General features: G+C 41.3%; 2 protein-coding genes across 2 annotated transcripts in view; both read right to left on the bottom strand.

The window, feature by feature from the left end:
- Window positions 1-14,592, bottom strand: part of LOC140454918 (cytosolic carboxypeptidase 2-like) — a 63,717-nt gene extending 49,125 nt beyond the window's left edge. Inside the window, exons 1-3 of the mRNA XM_072549633.1 lie at window positions 14,425-14,592; window positions 3,285-3,439; window positions 1,729-1,883 (exon numbers count right to left, since the gene is read on the bottom strand). Coding sequence (XP_072405734.1) covers window positions 1,729-1,883; window positions 3,285-3,439; window positions 14,425-14,528 — 414 coding nt within the window. The 5' untranslated portion in view covers window positions 14,529-14,592. The remainder of the gene's footprint in view (window positions 1-1,728; window positions 1,884-3,284; window positions 3,440-14,424) is intronic.
- Window positions 14,593-16,409: 1,817 nt separating this feature from the next.
- Window positions 16,410-22,503, bottom strand: part of LOC140454094 (uncharacterized) — a 46,306-nt gene continuing 40,212 nt past the window's right edge. Inside the window, exons 3-5 of the mRNA XM_072549034.1 lie at window positions 22,334-22,454; window positions 19,717-19,791; window positions 16,410-16,590 (exon numbers count right to left, since the gene is read on the bottom strand). Of these exons, the coding sequence (XP_072405135.1) occupies window positions 16,410-16,590; window positions 19,717-19,791; window positions 22,334-22,454 (377 nt within the window). The remainder of the gene's footprint in view (window positions 16,591-19,716; window positions 19,792-22,333; window positions 22,455-22,503) is intronic.

Here is a 22,503-nt window from a genome sequence, read left to right as displayed (position 1 = left end):
CTCCTTCAAGCCCCCTAAGAATCTTGTATGTTTCAAAGAGGTTGCTTTTCTTCCTGCTAAACTCCAATGAGTACACACCCAACCTACTCAACCTTTCCTCAAAAGTTAGTTCCTCTATATCCAGCGTTAGCTTAGGAAATGACTTTGGACTGCTTCCAGTGCCAGGATATCTTTGCTGAGATAAGGGCCCAAAACTGTTCACAGCATTTCAGCTTGTTGTCTGATTAGTGTATAGTAGAACTGTAGCAAGACCTCTCTTTAGTTATACTCCATCCTCTTTGAAATGAAGGCCAACATTTATTTGCTTTCTCTATTTCCTGCTAAACATATACACCAGCTTTTAGTGATTTATACACAAGGATGCCTAAATCTCTTACTATATCTTTCTACAGGCTATATCCATAATATTTAGTTCCTCTTCCTCCTGCCAAAGTGCATAACCTCATATTTTCCCACATTATCTTCCATCTGCCATTCTTGATTAACCTGTTTATATCTCTTTTGTGGACTCTTTGTATCACCTTCACCACTTGACTTCTCGCTTATTTTTGTGTTGTCCACAAACTTGGCTATAACGCATGCCTACATATAATACTGCTCAGTCGGAGCAGCAGCCAGAGAGAAGCAGAGCAGAGTGAACCTGGGAGTGAATGGCAGCAACGAAGCTTCCAGATAAAACCCTGAGAATCTGCGCCCAGATCAAGCTCAGTCAGCACAGCAATGGGAGAGGAGAGGAGTAAACATTCGCTGAATCAGGAAACAAAGCTCCTAAAGTTACATCATGATTCAAAAGTGACCTAGGACAAGGGCTAGCACAGTGTTTCAGTGGTTAGCACTGCTGCCTCAGAGTGCCAGGGATCTGGGTTTGATTCCCTCAGGCAACTGTCTGTGTGGAGTTTGTACATTCTGCCCTCATCTGTGTGGGTTTCCTCCATGTGCTCCCATTTCCTACCACAGTCCAAAGATGTGCAGGTTAGGTGGATTGGCCATGCTAAATTGCCCATAGTGTCCTGGGATGTGTAGATTAAGTGGATTAACCATGAGAAATGCAGAGTTACAGGGATAGGATAGGAGGGTGAGTTTAGGTGTGATACCCTTCAGAGTCAGTGTGGACTTGCTGGGCTGACTGGCCTGTTTCTATACTGTAGAGGGTTCTACAATTAGTTGCTTGGCAACTGGTTTTAGGGACTAAGAGTTCTACTGGGAGTAAAGTCTTAATTTTTGTAATTTGTTAGGAATAGACACAGAGAGAAATCTGATTTGATGAATAGTGGGGAAGTTTGAGGAATTGGATCTTAGTTTATTACTTGCAGTTGGTAAGATTCACGATGGCAGGAGAACTCAGTCCCAAGAAATACGCTTCCTGCAACATGTGGGAAATCGGGGACACTTTCAGTGTCAATGGTGACTACATTGCAGGAAGTGGGGTCAGCTGCAGCTCCTGATTTGCTGCATGGAGCATCTAGGGAGTATCCATGAGGCTGAGGAAAGCGAGTTGGTTACACCACAAGCAAGGGCTACACAAACAGAAAAGCACTGGTGACCATGAGGAAGACTGTCCACAGATGCAGCCAATCCTGCAGTTGCTCCAGCATTTGCTTCTGTTTGTTACAGATCTCACCTTACGTGGGTTTTCATCTTACATGAAGCAATTACCTTTCTGCGAGCACTGTTTTCACATAATCCCATCAATTTTATCCAGTCACAAAGCAGGAAATTTCCACTTACTATTTGAAATGCTAGGCAGTAATATTGTACATTGGGGAAAGATTTGTTGAAGCCCTTGTTATTCCATGGTTTATATGTGATGTGATGCCCTGAACGAAACCAGCCAATATTGTGTTCTTTCGCATCTTTCTCTGAGTAAACTAAAGGTTTCATTCCTGATAGAAAGATAAGCAGAAATATAAGATGATTCAAACACAGTTGACTTCATTTGAAAGGGTGTGTGCCTGTAAATGTGTGCATGTAAAATATATACATTCCCTATATATATATTCTCTATACTTTGCAATTGGCACTCTAACAGTGCCTTCCTCTCCAGGAAATTAGTGGCAATCAGGAATCTTCGGCTGTTTAAAAATTCAGTATTCAGCATGACACAGCCGAGTGGGAAGTCAATGTGTACTGTGTTTTCCAGCTTTTTGAAAGAGCTTTCCAATTAGTCCCAGTCCACTACTCTTCCCCTTTGCTCTGCAATGTTTCCTTTCCATATCTCTATCCAGTTACTCTTTGAATGTTATTAGCTCTTTTAGACAATGGATCTCTCGTCATACGATTCATTCCTTATAATCATTTCTCATCTCTCTCTTGGTAATTTTGCGAAGTGCCTTAAATCCATATTTTCTGATTTCTGACTTTGTGCCAATGGAAACAATTGATCCCTACCTACTCTCTCAGATCCCCTCTTAATATTGAACACCTTGAACAAATCTCTTAACCTTCATGGTGCTTTGCCCAAGTTAGCAACCAAAAAAGTTCAATCTCTCTATTCTGAAAATTTATGTTTTATATTATTACTTTACTGCTGTCATTTTATTCCTCAATTCAAATGCAGTTTTCTAACATTTTATTATGGTTTTGTGAGTTTTTAGCCCATTTATGTGTTTTAATTGCCGTTGTGGTTTCAAACTGGAAATAACTCCTGTGCCCTGATGTTGCACAATCAGTGAATATATAAAATCCCAGTTTTCTATTCCTTCATGGGAAGACCAGTTTGAAGGCTCATCATGTTGAATTTTTGTCCCCAACATTCTTGCTAACCCTGTGTGATGTGTGTTACTGCCTCGGGAAACAAAACCATTTAAAAACATTCAAGGGATTGGAACTCATATATTCCACGATATTGTGGTGCTGGAAAACCACAGCAGGTCAGGCAGCATCCAAGGCAGAAACCTTCTTGATGAAGGGTTTTTGCCCGAAACGTCAACTGTCCTGCTCCTCGGTTGCTGCCTGACCTGCTGTGCTTTTCCAGCACCACACTCTCAACTCCAGCATCTGCAGTCCTCACTTCGTCCTATTCCATGAAGCTGTTCACTAAAGGCAGCTTTCATGATTATACTTAATTTAGGGACTTACTTAGGATAGGCTGTATATAGCCCATTGAACCAGAGATTTTGAGTGGTAAAATACTCTTCTTCCCTGTTTGTTTCTGATCATTTGTAAGTTTAACAAGACCCCAGTTGATTGCCTGTTCCTTTTCTATCTTTTGATATTGAGTTAACTATGTCAGCAATGTTAAAACTGAAAGCAAAATTAGAGTAGAATTCTAAAATAGTGCTTACCATAATTATAAAGGCTATCTTTTTTCAGCAAGTTGACGATCTTAAATTTGTAGGTGACATCTGACACTATGTTCTGAATCCGAAAGTAATACCATTGGGTGTGTCTGTTGGTGAATGTATCCATTGCCAACACCAAATTATACTCATATTGGCCTCTGTAGATAGAGATACATAGTTTATTTGTTTGTAAAGTTCACATCGCCAAGTCAAATAAACCCCAGAGTACAAATTAATCATAATGTTATATATTCAAATTATTATTTCAGCATTTATCATTTCAAATTCAGATCAACCAAAGGAATAAACTAAAAATAATAACTGAAACTAATAGATGATTGTTTCAAAAAGATGTGGGCCTTTTCTTCTTACTGAGGTTTGCAAGAAATTAGCTGTAGTTCCTTTGCCAACTATGATTCTGTAATTAAAGCTAACTAAAATTGTAAATTCCTCATTTGGAAGTAGACAATACACATTTACTTGGATACAAGATGGCTTCAGCTGCTCACTAACATAAAAATACATTGTAACGTTAAATACAAGTCTGAATGTTCTTAAAATACGCTAGAATGAACTGATGTGGGGGCCAGTAACACACTGCCTGAGTGAAGATGCTGGATGGGCTCAAAAGTGTTAAGGTGCTTAGTTGGGTGCATTGGTACACCTCACTGGGGTAGAAAATAAAGTTCCGCCATTCCTACATTACCAAAGTTAAACATTTTAAAAAGAATTCCCCAATTTACTTATCTTTTCATAGCCAAATTAACAGAAAGCATGCACCTAGTTTCTATATTTAACAAGAGGAACAGGGGAAGTTGATGATCTAGTGGAGTTTTTGCTACAGTATTAATCCAGAGACCCAGGTAATCTTCTGGGGACCTGGGTTTGAATCCCATCATGGTAGATGGTGGAATTTGAATTCAATAAAAAAAAGTGTGGAATTAACCATGAAATCATTGGCGATTGTCAGAAAAACCTATCTGGTTCACTAATGCCTTCCAGGGAATGAAATTTGCCATGCTCACCTGGTCTGGCCTACATGTGACTCTAGAGCCACAAGCAATGAGGCTAACTCTCAATTGCCCTCTGAAGTGCCATGGCAAGTCATTCTGTTGTATCAATTGCTACAAACTCTCAACCTAGCATCAACCTAGGCACTGGAAAAGACAACGGCAGAAATGGCCCTGCCGACCCTGCAAAGTCCTCCTCATTACCATCTGTAGGCTAGTGCCAAAATTGGGAGAGATTTTGACTCACAGACGAGTCAAGCAACAGCATGACATTGTCATACTCATGGAATGATACCTTACAGACAATGTCCCAGACACCACCATCACTAGCTCTGGATATGTCTTGTCCCATCGGCAGGACAGATGCTGCAGAGGTGGCATCATAGTGGTATACAGTCAGGAGGGAGCTGTCCTGATTGTTCTCAATGTTAACTCAGGACTCCATGAGGTCTCGTGACTTCAGGTTAAACATGAGCAAGGGAACCTCCTGCTGATTACCACACATTGTCCTCTCTCAGCTGATGAATTGGTACTCCTCCATGTTGAATAACACTTGGAGAAAGCATTAAGAATGGTAAAGGAACAAAATGTACTCTGGGAGGGAGATTTCAATACCCACCACCAAAAGTGGCTCACTAGCAGCGCAACTGATCGAGTTGGTGGGGTCCTAAAGGACATAACTGCTAGACTGGGTCTGTAGCAGATGGTGAGGGAATCAACAAAAAGGGAAAACATACTTCACTTCATCCTTACCAATCTGCCAGCTGCAAATGTATCTGTCCATGTCAGTATCAGTAAGAGTGACCACCGCACAGATCTTGTAGAGACAAAGTCCTGCCTTCACATTGAGAATAATCTCCATCATGCCTTGTGGCACTATCATTGTGCTAAATGGACAGACTTTGAACAGATCTAGCAACTCACGACTGGTCATCCATGAGTTGCTGTGGACCATCAAAACCAGTGGAACTGTATTCCAACATAATCTATCACCTCATAGCCCAGCATATCCCCCACTCAACCATTACTATCAAGCCAAGGGATTTCAATGGAGAGTGCAGGAGGGCACACCAGGAGCAGCACCAGACATATCCGAAGGTGAGGTGTCAACCTGGTGAAGTCACCAAACAGGGCTACTTGAATGCCAAACATGTGCAAGTGATAGGCATAGCTAAGGGATCCCACCACCAACAGATCAGACCTAACAGATCCAGTCCTTCCATATCCAGTCATGAATGGTGATGGATCATTAAACAACTCACTGGAGGAGGTGGCTGCACAAATATCCCTGTCCTCAATGATGGAAGAGCCCAGTGCATCAGTGCAAAAGATAAGGCTGAAACTTTTGCAGCAATCTTCAGCCAGATATGCTAAGTGGATGATCCACCTCGGCCTCCTCCAATGGTCCCCAGCATCACAGATACCAGTCTTCAGTAAATTCAATTCACTCCATGTGATATCAAGAAACAGTTGGAGACACTGGATACTGCAAAGCATACGGGACCTGACAACATTCTGGCAATAGAACTGAAGACTTATGCTCCATAACTTGCTGCTCCCTTAGCCAAGCTGTTCCCATACAGTTACAACACTGCCATTTACCCAACAATGTGGAAAATTGTCCATATGTGTCCTGTACATAAAAAAAAAGACAAATCCAACCCAACCAATTACCACTCTGTCAGTCTACTCTTGATCATCTGTAAAATGATGGATGATGTCATCAGCAGTGCTATTAAGCAGCACATGCTCAGCAATAACCTGTTCAGTGACGCCCAGTTTGGATTCCACCTGAGCCACTCAGCTCCTAACATCATTACAGCCTTGGTTTAGACATGGAGAAAAGAGCTCAATTCCAGAGGTGAGATGAGAGTGATAGCCCTTAACATCAAGGCTGCATCAGAGTGCGACATCAAGGAACTCTGGCGAAACTAGAATCAAAGGGAATTCTGGGGGAAACTCTTTGGTGGTTAGAGTCATATCTGACACATAACAAGATGGTCGTGGTTGTTGGAAGTCAGTCATCTCAGCTCCAGGACATCTACGCAGGAGTTCCTTATGGTAGTGTCCTAGGCCTAACCATCTACAGCTGCTTTATCAGTAAGGTTCCCCCAATCACAAGGTCAGAAGTTGGGCTGTTGGCTGATGATTGCACAATGTTTAGCACCATTTGCAACTCTTCAGACACTGAAGCAGTCCATGGACAAATTCAACAAGATTTGGACAATACCAAGGCTTGGGCTGACCAGTGGCAAGTAACAATCGCATCATACAGATACCAAACTATGACCATCACTAATAAAAGATAATCTAACCACGCCCCCATTGACATTCAGTGGAGTTACCATCACTGCATCCCCTAGGTAAAAACAATGACTGCAGATGCTGGGAACCAGATTCTGGATTAGAGTGGTGCTGGAAAAGCGCAGCAGTTCAGGCAGCATCCGAGGAGCAGGAAAATCGATGTTTCGGGCAAAAGCCCTTCATCAGGAACACAGGCAGAGTGCCAGAAGGGTGGAGAGACAAATGAGAGGAGGGTGGGGTGGGGAGAATGGAGCATAGAGTACAATAGGTGAGTGGGGGTGGGGATGAAGGTCATAGGTCAGGGAGGAGGGTGGGGGAAGGTAGCAAAGAGTACAATAGGTGGATGGGGGTGGGGATGAAGGTGATAGGTCAGAGAGGCGGGTGGAGTGGAGAGGTGGAAAAGAAGATAAGCCAGTAGGACAAGTCAAGAGGACGGTGCTGAGCTGGAAGTTTGGAACTGGGGTGAGGTGGGGGAAGGGGAAATGAGGAAACTGGTGAAGTCCACATTGATGCCCTGGAGTTGAAGTGCTCCGAGGCAGAAGATGAGGCATTCTTCCTCCAGGCGTCGGTTGGTGAGGGAATGGCGGTAAAGGAGGCCCAGGACCTTCATGTCCTCGGCAGAGGGGGAGGGGGAGTTGAAATGTTGGGCCACGGGACGGTGTGGTTGATTGGTGCGGGTGTCCCGGAGATGTTCCCTAAAGCGCTCTGCTAGGAGGTGTCCAGACTCCCCAATGTAAAGGAGACCGCATCGGGAGCAACGGATACAATAAATGATATTGGTGGATGTGCAGATAAAACTTTGATGGATGTGGAAGGCTCCTTTAGGGCCTTGGATGGAGGTGAGGGAGGAGGTGTGGGTTCAGGTTTTACAGTTCCTGCGGTGGCAGGGGAAGGTGCCAGGACGGGAGGGTGGGTTGTTGGGGGCCGTGGACCTGACCAGGTAGTCATGGAGGGAACGGTCTTTGCAGAAGGTGGAAAGGGGTGGGGAGGAAAATATGTCCCTGGTGGTGGGGTCCGTTTGGAGGTGGCAAAAATGTCGGCAGATGATTTGGTTTATGCGAAAGTTGGTAGGGTGGAAAGTGAGCACTGGGGGTTGTTCTGTCCTTGTTATGGTTGGAGGAGTGGGGTCTGAGGGCAGAGGTGCAGGATGTGGACGAGTTGGAGGGCATCTTTAACCACGTGGGAAGGGAAATTGCAGTCTCTAAAGAAGGAGGCCATCTGGTGTGTTCTGTGGTGGAACTGGTCCTCCTGGGAGCAGATACAGTGGAGGCGGAGGAATTGGGAATACAGGATGGCATTTTTGCAGGAGGTAGGGCGGGAAGAGGTATTCCAGGTAGCTGTGGGAGTCGGTGGGTTTGTAAAAAATGTCGCTGTCAAGTCAGCCATCATTAATGGAGATGAAGAGGTCCAGGAAGGGGAGGGAAGTGTCAGAGATGGTCCACCACTATCAACATCCTTGGGGTTATCATTGACCAGAAACTCACGTGGACTCAGCATATAAACAAAGTGACTACAAGATCAGATCAGAGGCTGGGAATACTGCACTGAGTAACACACTTCCTGATTCTCTAAAGCCTGTCCACAGGCACAAGTCAAGTGTGTGATGGAATGCTCCCCATTTCCCTGGATGAATGCGGCTCCAATAACACTGAAGAAACTTAACTCCATCCAGGACAAAGCAGCCTGCTTGATTAGCATTACATCCAGAAGGATCCACTCCTCTAACCATCACGTTCAGTAGCAGCAGTGTGTACTATCTACACAAAACTTGAATTGTTCTAATTGTGGAGTGAAGAAATAGCTCCTGAGATCTGAGTGTTTCTTCCAAACATTCACACCCTCAAACTGTCAGGCTGGCTTGGAGCCAATCACATTGTTGTTGGCTTTTGCCATCGATAGCTGGTCACATTTAATTAGTCTAAGCTTCCTGTTGCCATCCAAAACTTCTTTTGTACACACTCCTTGGTTCCAGCTCATCAGCAAACTAGGCTTCCATTAGAGCTTTAGCAAGCGATTGTGTAAACAGTACTTACAATGCATAGCAGCTTACCATCACTTAAACAGAGCAACAATCCTTCAACAATCCTCGATCTAAAACAGTTTCTTCCCCTATTTCAATCCATAATTAGAATACAGAAAAATATGAGACATGCACACTTTACACCATACATCTCATACATCAGTCATTAAGAATTAGTGACTCATATGCGTGTAGAAATATGACTGGGTCATATCATTTTATTTGAAATAAATCCAGTTGGACATATGAATAGTTGTTTGGTAGTACGGATCTTGAGTATTATTGAAATAAGCCACATTTTGTTGTAGTTTTCCATCTTGCACTCATCAGGATAATACGCAAGAAATGCCAGAGTAAAAAGAGCAGAACATGTATATTGGATGAGAACAACTTCAATGTGTCTTTACTGAGCAGTATATTAATTGGAGTTGTGTAAAGTACAATGTATACGTGATATTTCTTCCTTGTATTGGGAAGAACCATGGTTGTTGCTATACTTTACTTTCAATTTTTCTCTTTAAATACATTTACTTTTAAAAATGTTGTCAAAATTAGTGAAGCAATAATCTGAGTGGAAATTGGTCAATGGAAGCAATAATAAATGTGCAGGATCTAGCCACCAACTAATGTGCAAGAGAATTGAGTTCAGGCAAATTATTTTAGTACTGAAGTGAGCCTCAGTTCAACTTTTAAGTTTTTGAAAATGTCTCATGTTTATTCCAAATTTATAATTGAAGTTTTTCTCATGAACATGATCTACTAACAGATGGTTGGAGTTACATTCTGCTGCCTTGTGGAAAGAAACCAGTTCATAACATGGATTATAATAACACAAAGGACTGCAGAATCTGAAGATCTGAAACAAAAACAGAAACTGTATTTACTGCTCACAATGTGGTTTCTCTACGCTGAGGAGACACATTTCAGGCTGAGTGACAGCTTTGTAGAACACTTATGTTCTGTCCTTAAAAATGATCCAGAGCTTCCAGTTATCTGCCATCTCAGCACACCACAGTCTGCCTTGTCCAGCATTTCTATGTTGGGCCTGCTGCAGTGCTCCAAGGAATTTCAGTGCAAGCTGGAAGAACAGCACCTCATCTTCCTCTTGGGGACCCTGTAGCCTTCAGGTTTCAATATCGAGTTTAATAATTTTAGAGTCTGAATGCTTCCTTCAATATCCTTTACCCACCCCCACACCCCAGGACCTGTTAATCATATGGACTGCTTTCAGTGCAACCAACCAATTTTCACCTATGCATTGATGCCATTATTTACTTTTCTTCTTCCTTGCTTACTATCAAGCATCCTCTTTTCTGCTTAACATTCTCTCTGTCTCTCTCTCTCTCTCTCTGGGCTCCATTTCCAACTTTCCACTCATTCCTCCTTCTTCCCAACACAAACACACAATCATCAGCATAAGTACCACCTTTTACTAGCTATCAGCCCTGAAGTGTCACTGAACTCGAAACATTAACTGTTTTCTCTCCACCGATGCTGCCAGACCTGCTGAGTTCTCCAGCCTGATTTTGTTTCACAACATGGATTGTTCACCCTCAGAGGTGTGAAGCAATACAGAAAAAGCAGAAAAGGTCAGAAAAGAGATACCACTGCATTGGGGAAAGCAATGCACAATTGTCATCAACTTCCTGCTCTGCAGTTCTGCTAATAATTGACAATGGAACTTTGGCTCAGAAAGGTAAGACTTTTTATATACAGTCCAAAATTCTGTGGAAAGTTTTGTGGATTTTGTGGGATAACCATATGACGTGAGAACTATTTAATTACACTCCCTTCCCAGGTTGAAGGGTAGAGGGAAAGAGCTGCCTGTAGCCTGTATTGAGCTATGAATTATTTATTCCATATATCTACCAACCAACAAATATTATTCAAAATATTTGCCAGACATGTAAATAGGTGTTGTTAGAATTTCACATAGAAAAGTTTGATGTTGAATTTCACTTTAAAATCTGACTTTGTGTGTGGCAATTATTCCCTAATATAGCAGACTACTAATATCACAGAAAAATATTGCAAACATCATTTAAGTATACGCTTAGGCCACAGTTTTACATCACACTGCCAAACAAAATAGCTAACACTCAGATGCCGTGAAAACACTTTTAGCAGCTGTACTGAAGCAGATGCTAATAAGTGGAATAAAGTTGAGTCTTCGTAGGAGGTTTCAATTAAGCTTTCATTCAAACTGTACCTTTGGCTACTAAAGAAATGTTCATTTTCTTTCAAATTTGAGTGAATTTTTAATTAATGCTCAGGTAAAATCATCCTTCAGCCACTTAAATTCATATTTTACTTCCATCACCTTACACCTAAGCATATATGGGCAGTTACCTTAAAATAGACTATTATGTGCAAAAGCAATGGGCAGTTACCTTAGACTGTTTTATGCAAACCAAATGAAATCTTTATTTCTCCTTTGTAAATCTTTTCAACTGTCTTTAAAAGTCTATCATTCATTTTTTAGTCTGTATCAATCAATTCACCAAAGGAAGGAGATCAACAGTTCTTCTATTCTTTTTGGTTTTATTCAAAATGGTTACAACTAGGTGAGGAGGAATTAGTCAGCTCCCCCTTTTTGCTCCCCTGTATATTCTCAGTTACTCACCATATTTTTAAATCTTTAATGATTTGCTTAGTAGTATAGCACTTAAACATTGCTAAACGGAGACAAAAAGGTCTAAGCTCTTCATCCTGCACCTATCAGAACTAGAATGCAAGAAGTAGACTTGGCAAAAGGGGCACCAGTTTACACAGCATCAGAAGAGTGCTGAAACTCATAGCACATTACACATTACACATAGCACATTACTGCAAAGTAACTTTAAGAGACAGCTAGTTTCACCTAACTGTTCTGAAACTGAAAAATTAACTTTGTTGTCTCTCCACAGATACTACCAGACCTGCTGAGCTTTTCCAGCAATGTTTGCTTTTGATTGTAGCTAGCATTGTCTGTTTCTCAATTTTTTTGAGAACTTTCCTTCCAGATTAACCTGAAGTACACTGCGCACCATTAGTCATAGAGTCATAAAGATATACAGCATGGAAACAGACGTAAGTGGTTTCTTCCAATATTAGGCTACTGTTGTCCAGGCAAAAAAAAATATGTTTTGCCAGCTAATCAAATGTGTCATATGAAATCAGTTTCAATGTCAATGTGATGCCACATAACGTAGACCTTACATCCCAATGATTTGTGGACCATGTCACATAACATAACTCATTGATCATTCACACTGGCCTGTGGTTGCTGGCCTCAGCCCAACATTAAATGTGATACTGCCATTGAGGAACATTTACTGAAGAATCTGAACTGTGCTAAAAGTTACTCTGGAAACCAATTTAAACTTTATCAGTTAGGCCTGCAAAGTTATGCATTTGTGCATACTAGAAGCTGCATATATTAACACATAGGACCTTGTTTTAAGATTGCAAAAGGAATTTGTACTTGTATTACAACTGTTTTATTGGGAAAAGAAAAGCCGTCATGGAGACAGCCAATTTCTGCTGCAATCCCATGGCAACATCCTGACCAATCAGAGTCCATCGGTCTGGTCTAAGAACGAAGATTGACTATAATTAGGTCTGTATTCACTAGAATCTAGGAGGTTGAGTGGGGATCTGATTGTAACTGAGAAGGTTCTAACGCCACTTCGCTGGACAGATTACATACAAGTAAGGGGGAAACAGAGTTAATGTTTCAAAGAAGAACAAAGAACAAAAAAAAATTTACAGTCCAGAAACAGACCCTTCAGCCCTTTAAGCCTGAGCCAAACCAAATCTACTGTCTAAACCTGTTGCCCAATTCCTAAGCATCTGTATCCCTCTGCTCCCCACCTACTCATGCATCTGTCCTGACGCATCTTAAATTAATTTACCGTGCTTGCCTCTACCACCTCTGCTGGTAAGGCATTCCAGACGCCAGCCACCCTCTGTGTGAAGTACTTGCCATGTGTATCCCCCTTAATCTTTCCACCTCTCACCTTGAAAGTGTGACTTCTCGTTATTATCCTTCACCCTGGAAAAAAGCTTGTTTCTATCCACCCTGTCTATACCCTTCATGATTTTGTAAACCCCAATCAGGCCCTCCTCAATCTCCTTTTTTCTAATGAAAACAAACTTAACCTACTCAACCTTTCTTCATAGCTAGCACCTTCCATGCCAGGCAACATCCTCGTAAACCTTCTTTGCACCTTCTCCAAAGCGTTCACATCCTTTTGGTAATGTGGCGACCAGAACTGTACACAGTATTCTAAATGCGGCAAAACCAATGTCTTGTATAATATTAATATGACTTGCCAGCTCTTATACTCAATACCCCATCCAATGAAGGCAAACATACTATATGCCTTCTTGACCACTCTATCCACCTGTGCAGCAACCTTCAGGGTACAATGGACCTGCACTCCCAGACCTCTCTGCCCATCAACTTTTCCCAAGGCTCTTCCGTTCATTGTATAATTCGCTCTAGAATTAGACTTGCCTAAATGCATCACCTTACATTTGTCTGGATTGAAATCCATATGCCACTTTTCCGCCCAACTCTCCAGTCTAACTACATCCTCCTGTATTCTTTGACAGTCCCTTATGCTTTCTGCTACTCTACCAATCTTCATGTCATCTGCAAACTTGCTGATCATATCAACAGATCATTTATGTATATCACAAACAACAGCGACCCCAATACTGACCCCTGTGGAACACCACTGGTCACATTCCTCCATTTTGAGAAATTCCCTTCAACTACCACTCTCTGTCTCCTGTTGCTCAACCAGTTCTTTATCTACCTAGCTAGAACACCCTGCAAACCATGTGACTTCACTTTCTCCATTAGTCTACCATGGGGAACCTTATCAAACGTCTTACTAAAGTCCATGTATATGATATCAACAGCCCTTCCTTCATCTATCAACTTGGTCACTTCCTCAAAGAACTCTATTAAGTTGGTAAGGCATGAACTTCCCTGAACAAAACCATGTTGCCTATCACTGATAAGCCCATTCTTTTCTAAATATAAATAGATCCTATCCCTCAGTACTCTCTCTAGCAATTTTCCCACCACCGATGTCAGGCTCACTGGTCTGTAGTTACCCGGAATATCCTACTACCTTTCTTGTACAAGGGGACAACGTAAGCAACCTTCCAGTCCTCTGGCACTTCACCTGTATTTAAGGATGCCACAAAGATATCTGTCAGGGCCCCAGCTATTTCCTCTCTCATCTCCCTCAGCAACTTGGGATAGATCCCATCTGGTCCTGGGGATTTGTCCACCTTAATAACCTCTAGCCTACCCAACACATCTTCCCTACTTACGTCAACGTGATCCAGACTAACCAAACTTCTATCTCTAATCACAAGATTCATCATGTTCCTCTTGTCAGTGAACACTGATGCAAAGTAATCATTCAGAATCTCACCCATTCTCTCAGGTTCGACACACAGCATTCCCTCATTATCCTTTAGTGGACCAATCCTTTCCCTAGTTACCCGCTTGCTTCTTATATAAGAATAAAATGCTTTGGGATTCTCCTTAACTCTACTCGCTAAAGCTATTTCATGACCCCCTTTAGCCCACTTGATTCCTCGTTTAAGACTTGTCCTACTCTTCTGATATTCCTCAAGGGCCCGTTCTGTTCTTAGCTGCAAGTTAGTGGTAGGGCCCTGGGGAACGTTGTCAAACAGAAAAATATTCTCAGAACGTATTTAAAATTATCTTTTAAAACTAACAATGGTAATGTTGAAGTAATGTTCCCTAACAACCCGTGAAAACAGTACAGAACCTGAGTGTACTTACACCCTCCAAGCTTGATGCAGGTTTCCAGATTCGAATCTTGACTCAAACATCAGACTGGGAGTCCAGTCCTCTGGAATTGAATGTGGAATTGACACTTTGCTCATTGTCCTCGAGTCAAAAACCAGATGTTTACATCTTGAAGGGTTGTTCTGAGCTTGTGAATCACTCAACTCCCCTGCAGTTATTAATGCAGAGAAAATGTCAAAGATGTTATACCAAGTATATTTTTGTAACCAAGTTATAGAGATAAATAATTGCTTTGTTTACAGTTAATGTTCAACTTCTAAACACAAAAAGCAAAATATGAGATATGAGATAATCCATGTGCAGAAAAGAAGCTCATGGACTTGTAATTTTTCAAAAATCCTTGGATTCAGGAGATGAACTAGAGAATTGAAATGCTGCCAATAAACTCAGAGGGTTGAGAGTCTCTGGAACTCCTTGCCACAAAGAAATTGGGGGGTTGGGGGGTGGGGAAGGGGGTTTGAATCATTTTGTATATTTGATGATGAAATTGATAGATTCTTGATCAGTAACAGAAACGGAGGTTACGGCGAAAATGTTGGAAACTGGATATGAGGAATGTCTGGTCAGCCATGACACTACTGAATGGTGGTACACAGTCTTGAGGGGTGGAATGGCCTACTCCACGTTCTTAGTGTGAGCCTGCAAGATAGAAGGCTAGAAGCATCAATACTCCTGGGATCAATGGTTTTCTTAACATTGCCATAATGTCCCATCTCTAAATTGGAGATTTTTGTCACTTATCTAACTTTCGCTGCGTACATATTTAGAAAAGCAAATGGAATGTTGGCCTTTACTGAAAGTGGGATGGAGTATAAAGGTGGAGACATCTTGATACAACTCTATCAGGCATTGTTGAAACCAATGTTATGTGGAATACACATAATATGCAGTACTGGTCACCTTACGTAGGGAAAACATTATAATGATTGGAAGCAACTCAGAGAATGTTGGAATGAAGGCATAGTTTTCTAAGGAAAAGGTTGAGCTACTTCAGTTCTATTTAATAAGTGGAGTTCAGGAGGATGACAGGTGATCTTATTGAATCAAAAGATTTTGAGGAGGTTTGATCGAGTGCTTGCTGAGAGAATGTTATCCATCAGGGGAAAATCTAGAACTAGGGAATATTATGTAAAAATTAGGGATCTTCAATTGAAGGCTGAGATAAGGTGCCCTACAATAGGTTTCTACACAAGGTAAGTGCTGGTGGTTTTGGGTGATGTGTTAGCATGGATAGAGGTTGGTTAACTGATAAGAAATAAAGAGTTGGAATATGTGAGTCATTATCTTGTTGGCAAAATGTAACTGGTGACACAGGAATCAGTGCTCAGGCTTCAACTATTAATATAGTGAACTATCTACATGAAGGGATAAAGATAGGCTAAGTGAGTTGGAAAAAATTGACAGTTGAAGTATAACATGGAGTAATAGATTAGATCATATTCGAGACTGAATTCAACACTTTGAACTTGTAAGGGAGTCAAGTATTATAAAGTGCAAGCAGGAACTTCTTAAATGGATAGATTCATTTGTGTTTTGAAACATAGGAACAGGAGGAGCTAGATTTTTTTTCAGTGTGTTCCATCATTTGATTAGGTCATAAATGTATCTTAACTACATAACCTAACTTTACTTGATATGGCTTGATTCTTTTACCTTACAAATATCTAGCAATCTCATTTTCAAAAATGTCAATTCACTTAGAACCTACAGTATCTTGTTTTTTATCCTATCTAATCCTTTTGTCATTTTGTAAAGACCTTCATTGAATCACTTCTAAATGCCAAGGCATACTTGCACTGCAGGGCAAAAGTGAGTATTGCAGATTCTGGAGATTAGAGTCACGATTAGAGTATTGCTGGAAAAGCACAGCAGGTCAGGCAGTATCCTAGGAGCAGGAAAATCAACATTTTCCTGCTCCTGGGATGCTGCCTGACCTGCTTTGCTTTTCCAGCACCGCTCTAATCATATTTGCACTGCAGTCTTATTGCGAAGAACAGATGGAAAATACTTTTATTTCTGGGAGAAACATGGTCACCTTGTTCAATCTTGTGCCAAAGTGCTTCATTTTCAGGACAGTTTATGATGTGACTTGGGGTTGAACATAATGGACCAAGTCCCACAGGCCAGAAAGGATCATGTCTGTGTTGAAATATATAATCAAGGTAAAGAGTCAATGCATGCCAATTGAAAGTAATTTGCTGTAAACTATTCCTTATAGAATTATATAAAAATATGAAATGCAATATCATTGATACCTCAAAGTAAACTTTTATTGCATACCTTTAAAAATGCCATGCTAATTAATAGCTTGTAAAGTAACATCCGGAAATGATCTCGGTCTTCATTTTCTGAATTCTCCCTGACCCACTGGGCATTTTCAACAAATGCATATGGCTAAACCATGCATTTGGAAAGGTACTTCTCAATGAACGTCCAACAAGAATCATTCTCCCTCACATGCTGGCCATAAGCATTCATCCAAGGTTTACTTGGTTCTGGGTTTCCTGCAAAAACTTCAGTTCCCTTGCTAGGCTGATTTAGTGATCCCAGTTGAAAGGTAATCAGCTGATCTCATCTCATTTGGTGTTGCCATCACACAAACATCATTTGAATGGGCTTTTTGTGCTCATGTTTGTCTGGAAATGATTAGTGGCCAAGGCAGAACATCTGGAGAATAGTGGAATCTGACTGTTTCTTTTCTGCAGTAATTATAAGCACAGAAGGGGAATATGGTAAATTAAACTTGGTAAAAATGGCCACCTTGGTTGAATGCAGCCTGTCTGTGTTTTTGCGGTAAAAGCAACAATCTTGGTTTGGGAGGTTGGTACACAGCGATACCTAAACCAACATCAAGGATGAAAATGAAAGTAGAATTCTCAGTCATGAGCAGAAATGCCAAGGCTAGACTGAAAAGAATTTGCTAACTCTAAATCAGTAAATAAATGTATACCAAAAATGCTCTGTTTTAACTGGGTGCAAGTGATAGGAGGTCTTTTTTTTTAACCCTTTGCTACCAAGTCCCTTTTAGCTGTAAGGTGAGCTTTACAACCAATAAATACAAAAATAATTCTAATGTCATGTGTTAAACCTCTGTATATTCAAACTGGGACAGCAAACTACTTTGAGATGATGTTGCTATACATTTACAGAAGTCTTAAGGAAGGACCCAGCAGTGGCATTCACTGTTCAGACAAATGCTAATGACCACTTATTAGTTAATGGATAAAAATGGGAAGGCCATTTTATTGGCACTGAGAGAAGATTATGGTTAGCCCTACTAACCCAAGATCACCGGGAGGAAGCCCTGAAAAAGTCATGAAGATTGCTCTCTGTGAATCTATTTATACTTATTGGCTTTGAAAACAACTACAGTTTTGGATTGATTTGCTATTTTAATCACTTGGAAAAGGAGGAAGATGAGGAAGGCGTTCTCGTTCTACTCTTCGCTTCATAGGCTCATCGGCTTCAAGGTTGGCATATTCAGCATTTGACATAAATAATGACCAAATTGGACCACTGTAAAGATAGGTGAGCTTTGATACAAGCCCAATTTTCCACGTCCTCTCACCAAAAACATGGCACATTGTTTTATTTTGTTTCATCAAACATACCAGCTAGTAAATCCAACAACAGAAGATTTCCTAAATACTTCTCCAGTATCCCTTAAAAGTTTAATTTGCTCATGCAGGAATCTTTTCTCAGCCTTGAATAAAGATAAAACTAAAATAATCTAGTTTAAAATTCCCAACAATCTTTTTTTAAAATGTCGTTCAAGGCTGAAAAAGATTTAAATACTTAATCAACATGGCTTTGTGAGTGGGAAATCATGCCTCACAAACTTGATTGAGTTTTTTGAAGAAGTAACAAAGAGGATTGATGAGGGCAGAGCAGTAGATGTGATCTATGTAGACTTCAGAAGGCATTCGACAAGGTTCCCTGTAGGAGACTGGTTAGCAAAGTTAGATCTCATGGAATACAGGGAGAACTAGCCATTTGGATACAGAACTGGCTCAAAGGTAGAAAACAGAGGGTGGTGGTGGAGGGTTGCTTTTCAGACTGGAGACCTGTAACCAGTGGAGTGCCACAAGGATCAGTGTTGGGTCCACTTCTTTTCGTCATTTATATAAATGATTTGGATGTGAGCATAAGAGATTTACTTAGTAAATTTGCAGATGACACCAAAATTGAAGGTGTAGTGGACAGTGAAGGAGGTTTCCTCAAATTACAAGGGGATCATGATCACATGGGCCAATGGGCTGAGAAATGGCAGATGGAGTTTAATTCAGATAAATGCAAGGTGCTGCATTTTGGGAAAGCAAATCTTAGCAGGTAAGGTCCTAGGGAGTGTTGCTGAACAAAGAAACCTTTGAGTGCAGGTTCATAGTTCCGTGAAAGTGGAGTTGCAGGTAGATAGGATTGTGAAGAAGGCGCTTGGTATGCTTTCCTTTATTGGTCAGAGTATTGAGTACAGGAGTTGGGAGGTTATGTTGCAGCTGTACAAGACATTGGTTAGGCCACTGTTGGAATATTGTGTGCAATTCTGGTCTCCTTCCTATCGGAAAGATGTTGTGAAACTTGAAAGGGTTCAGAAAAGATTTACGAGGATGTTGCCAGGGTTGGAGGATTTGAGCTATAGGGAAAGGCTGAACAGGCTGGAGTGTCACAGGCTGAGGGGGTGACCTTATAGAGGCTTACAAAATCATGAGGGGCATGGATAGGATAAATAGACAATATCTCTTCCCTGGGGTCGGTTAGTCCAGAACTAGAGGGTATAGGTTTAGGGGTAGAGAGGAAAGATATAAAAGAGACCTAAGGGGCAACTTTTTCACACAGAGGGTGGTACATGTATGGAGGCTAATACAGTTGCAACATTTAAATGGTATTTGGATGGGGTATATGAATAGGAAGGGTTTGGAGGGATTTGAGCTGGATGCTGGCAGGTGGGACTAGATTGGGTTGGAATATCTGGTCGGCATGGACAGGTTGGACCGAAGGGTCTGTTTCCATGCTATACCTCTCTATGACTTCATGCCTTGACACGGTACTGATGCTGGAGACGTAAAATTGATTGTGAAGAGGAGTCGCTGGACTCAAAACATTAACTTTATTTTCTCTTCTTAGATGCTGCAAGACTGGCTGAGTTTCTCGAACACTTTCTGTTTTTGCTTGTTTCATATATCCACTGTCTTCTTCTTCATCTTATTGTAAAATTTATTACATTTTCTATCAATAAAAGAATTAACAAAATTAATAGAAAATGGTCACCTGTTCAATGGAATTTGATTGGTGTCATTGCTATCACATGGAATCAGGTCTAAAAATCCTTCTTTGGAGTATTTCCTGAAGTTGAAGAAAAGCTTTATCATACTCTTGACTTATACATCCATTCATCACAAGCCATTGGTACATGCAGTAATCACTAGTAATAAACAAACACACTGAAGGGATCAGCATCTGACATGAGCAATGTTTTCTCAGTTGAACATTGCCAGTAGTTTTTAAGCGTAACAAGAAATACCGATGAACGATGCAAAACTAGAAATGTTAGGGAGTAAATAATTATGGTGACAAGGGTCTCACAGGAGCTCTGTATTAATACCCTCGGGGAAGGACTGCTGAATTTATGCCAAGCAAACCTTTAAGTGGCCAGTGATAGGTCTCCTTGGGGATTAGGGATACTAAGGGGTGGGAATGTCCCCATCCCGCTAGCCCAGGGGCTGTCAGCTATAAACTGCAGGCAATACTAACAGGTGCGGTCTCATCTACCAGCAATGCGTCCAGAGAGAGAGCTATGATTGCTGAGAAACCTAACTTACAGGTGAATAAAGATTAAAGGCTAAGTAAGTGGGCAAAAATGGAATGGAATGTGGGAAAATGTGAAGTTGCTCATTTTGAAAAGGAGAACAAAAGAACAGAATATTATTTAAATGGAGCAAAACTGCAGAACGTTGCAACACAAAGGGACTTGGTGGCACTTGTGCACAAAACACAGATAGCTAGCACACAGGTGCAGCAGGTAACCAGCAAGGTGAGTGGAATGTTGGAGGGAACTTACTTATGGCTCAGTGGTAGTGTCCCTATCCCTGGACTGGGAGGCCTGGGTTCAAGTCCCACCTGTTCCAGAGGTATGTATAACATCTCTGAACTGGCTGATTAGAAAAACAGGCAAAATTAAAAAACATTGGAACATTGCCCCTTATTTTAAGGGGGTTAGAGTAGAAGAGTTGGGAGGTCTTACTGCAACTCTACAAGGTGCTGGTGAGACCAGATCTGAAGTACTGTCAGCTGTTTTGGTCTCCTTATTTAAGGAAAGATGTCAGTGCATTAGAGGCAGTTCAGAGAAGGTTCACTGGGATGATCCCTGGTATGAAAGGATTGTCGTATTTGTTAAGGCTGAACAGATTGGGGCTTGACCCACTGGAGTTTAGAAGCATATGGGATTCTTAAAGGGCATAAGAAGGTAAATGCTGAGAGCTATTTCCCTTCATAGGAAGGTCTAGGACCATAAGTCTTAGCCTCAGAATAAAGGGGCACCAATTTGAGACTGAGATGAGGACAGTTGAGAGTCTTTGGAACTCCTTGACACAGAGCAGTAGGAGCAGTGTCCTTTCATATATTTAAGGCTGAGACAGATAGATTTTTGATCAGTAGGAGAATCAAAGGCTATGGGAAAAACATGGGAAAATGAACATGAGGAATGTCGGATTTGCCATGATCCTACTGAATGAATGGAGCAGGTGCAAAGAGCCTGCTCCTGTTTGTATTTCTTATGGTCTTATGGAAGAAGTGGGCGTTGGGGTAAATAGCAGGGAGGGAGCCTGCAGAAGGAGTTGGTTCTTAGCAGGTAGCCCCTTTCCCCTTTCCACTGCTGCGTCTCTCCATCATGAACTAAATGCCTTTCATTGCGACACATCACAGGGAGTCTGAAAGCAAGTCAAGCAGGATTTATTTCTTGAACTTCCAATGCGGTGACTGCCCACACTCTCTGGTCAAACACCAGTGGTGATGGGATGAGACCATTAACTGGATAATAATTAAGGTTTAAGTTCTGGTTTTGATTGGTTACATGGTGGGAAGGCTGTCTACTAACCATCTCATTCCCAACCTTCACAGGATCACAGAGGTGCATAGCACAGAAGGAGGCCATTTGAACCATTGTGCGTACACCAGCTCATAAATATGCATCCTTATGCCAGTGTCCTGTTTCTTTCCCCAGGCCCTTACAGATTATTTTTATCTAGGTAATCATCCAATGCTGTCTTGAATGCCTCAATTGAATGTGCTTCCATCATATTTCCAGGCAGTGCATTCCATACCCTAATTACTTGCTGAGTAAAAAGTTTTTCCTCATTTCAGCCTGGCTTCATTTGCAAAATCACTTTAAATTGATGTCTTCCTGTTCCTTTTATGAGGAGAGACAGTTTCGCCCCATCTGGTTGATCCAGTGTGCTTGTGATTTTGAAATTTCAATCCGATTTCCTCTTAGTCTTCTGCTCCCAAGGAGAACAACCTCTATCACATCAAATAAATCCTCATAACTGAAGTTCCTATCCCTGGAAACATGCTTGTCATTTTCTTAAAGCAAAGCAACATAATTAGGACAGAGGTGTAAAGTCAGTGGGCCTGAAACAGCCATCTTCCCAAAAAATTAAATACCCTCCCACCTCCAAATCCAACGTAGAAGAAGGCATTAAATTCCCTCCAGGTCAGTCATTCAGTCCTGGTGGAACATCCTTAGTTCACTCGTATAAGCAATTCATAGGAATAAAATCACACTTACTGATAGACAATTATTCCCAATTTTACCTTTTGTGTATTTTATTATTTATTACATTGTAGAACTATTGCACAGCCTCTGGTCAAAGGCGTAATTAAAACATACTTGCATTTCCTGAGCCGCTTTTGGTCCAGGGATGACAATTCTCCATTTTTCACCAGTTTTTTGACAGTTAAATCCTTTGACCTCAGATCAACCTGGCTTCTGTCTTTCAACGTACAGCCTCCTGTTGTGGTTAGAATGAAAATGACAAGGTAAGTGGCAAAATTTGACTT

The sequence above is a fragment of the Chiloscyllium punctatum genome, chromosome 3, assembly GCF_047496795.1.
Source record: "Chiloscyllium punctatum isolate Juve2018m chromosome 3, sChiPun1.3, whole genome shotgun sequence".
In the NCBI taxonomy this organism is placed as follows: Eukaryota; Metazoa; Chordata; class Chondrichthyes; order Orectolobiformes; family Hemiscylliidae; genus Chiloscyllium; species Chiloscyllium punctatum.
The sequence above is the reverse complement of the archived record's forward strand: the minus strand, read 5'-3'. Positions and strand labels throughout refer to the sequence as shown.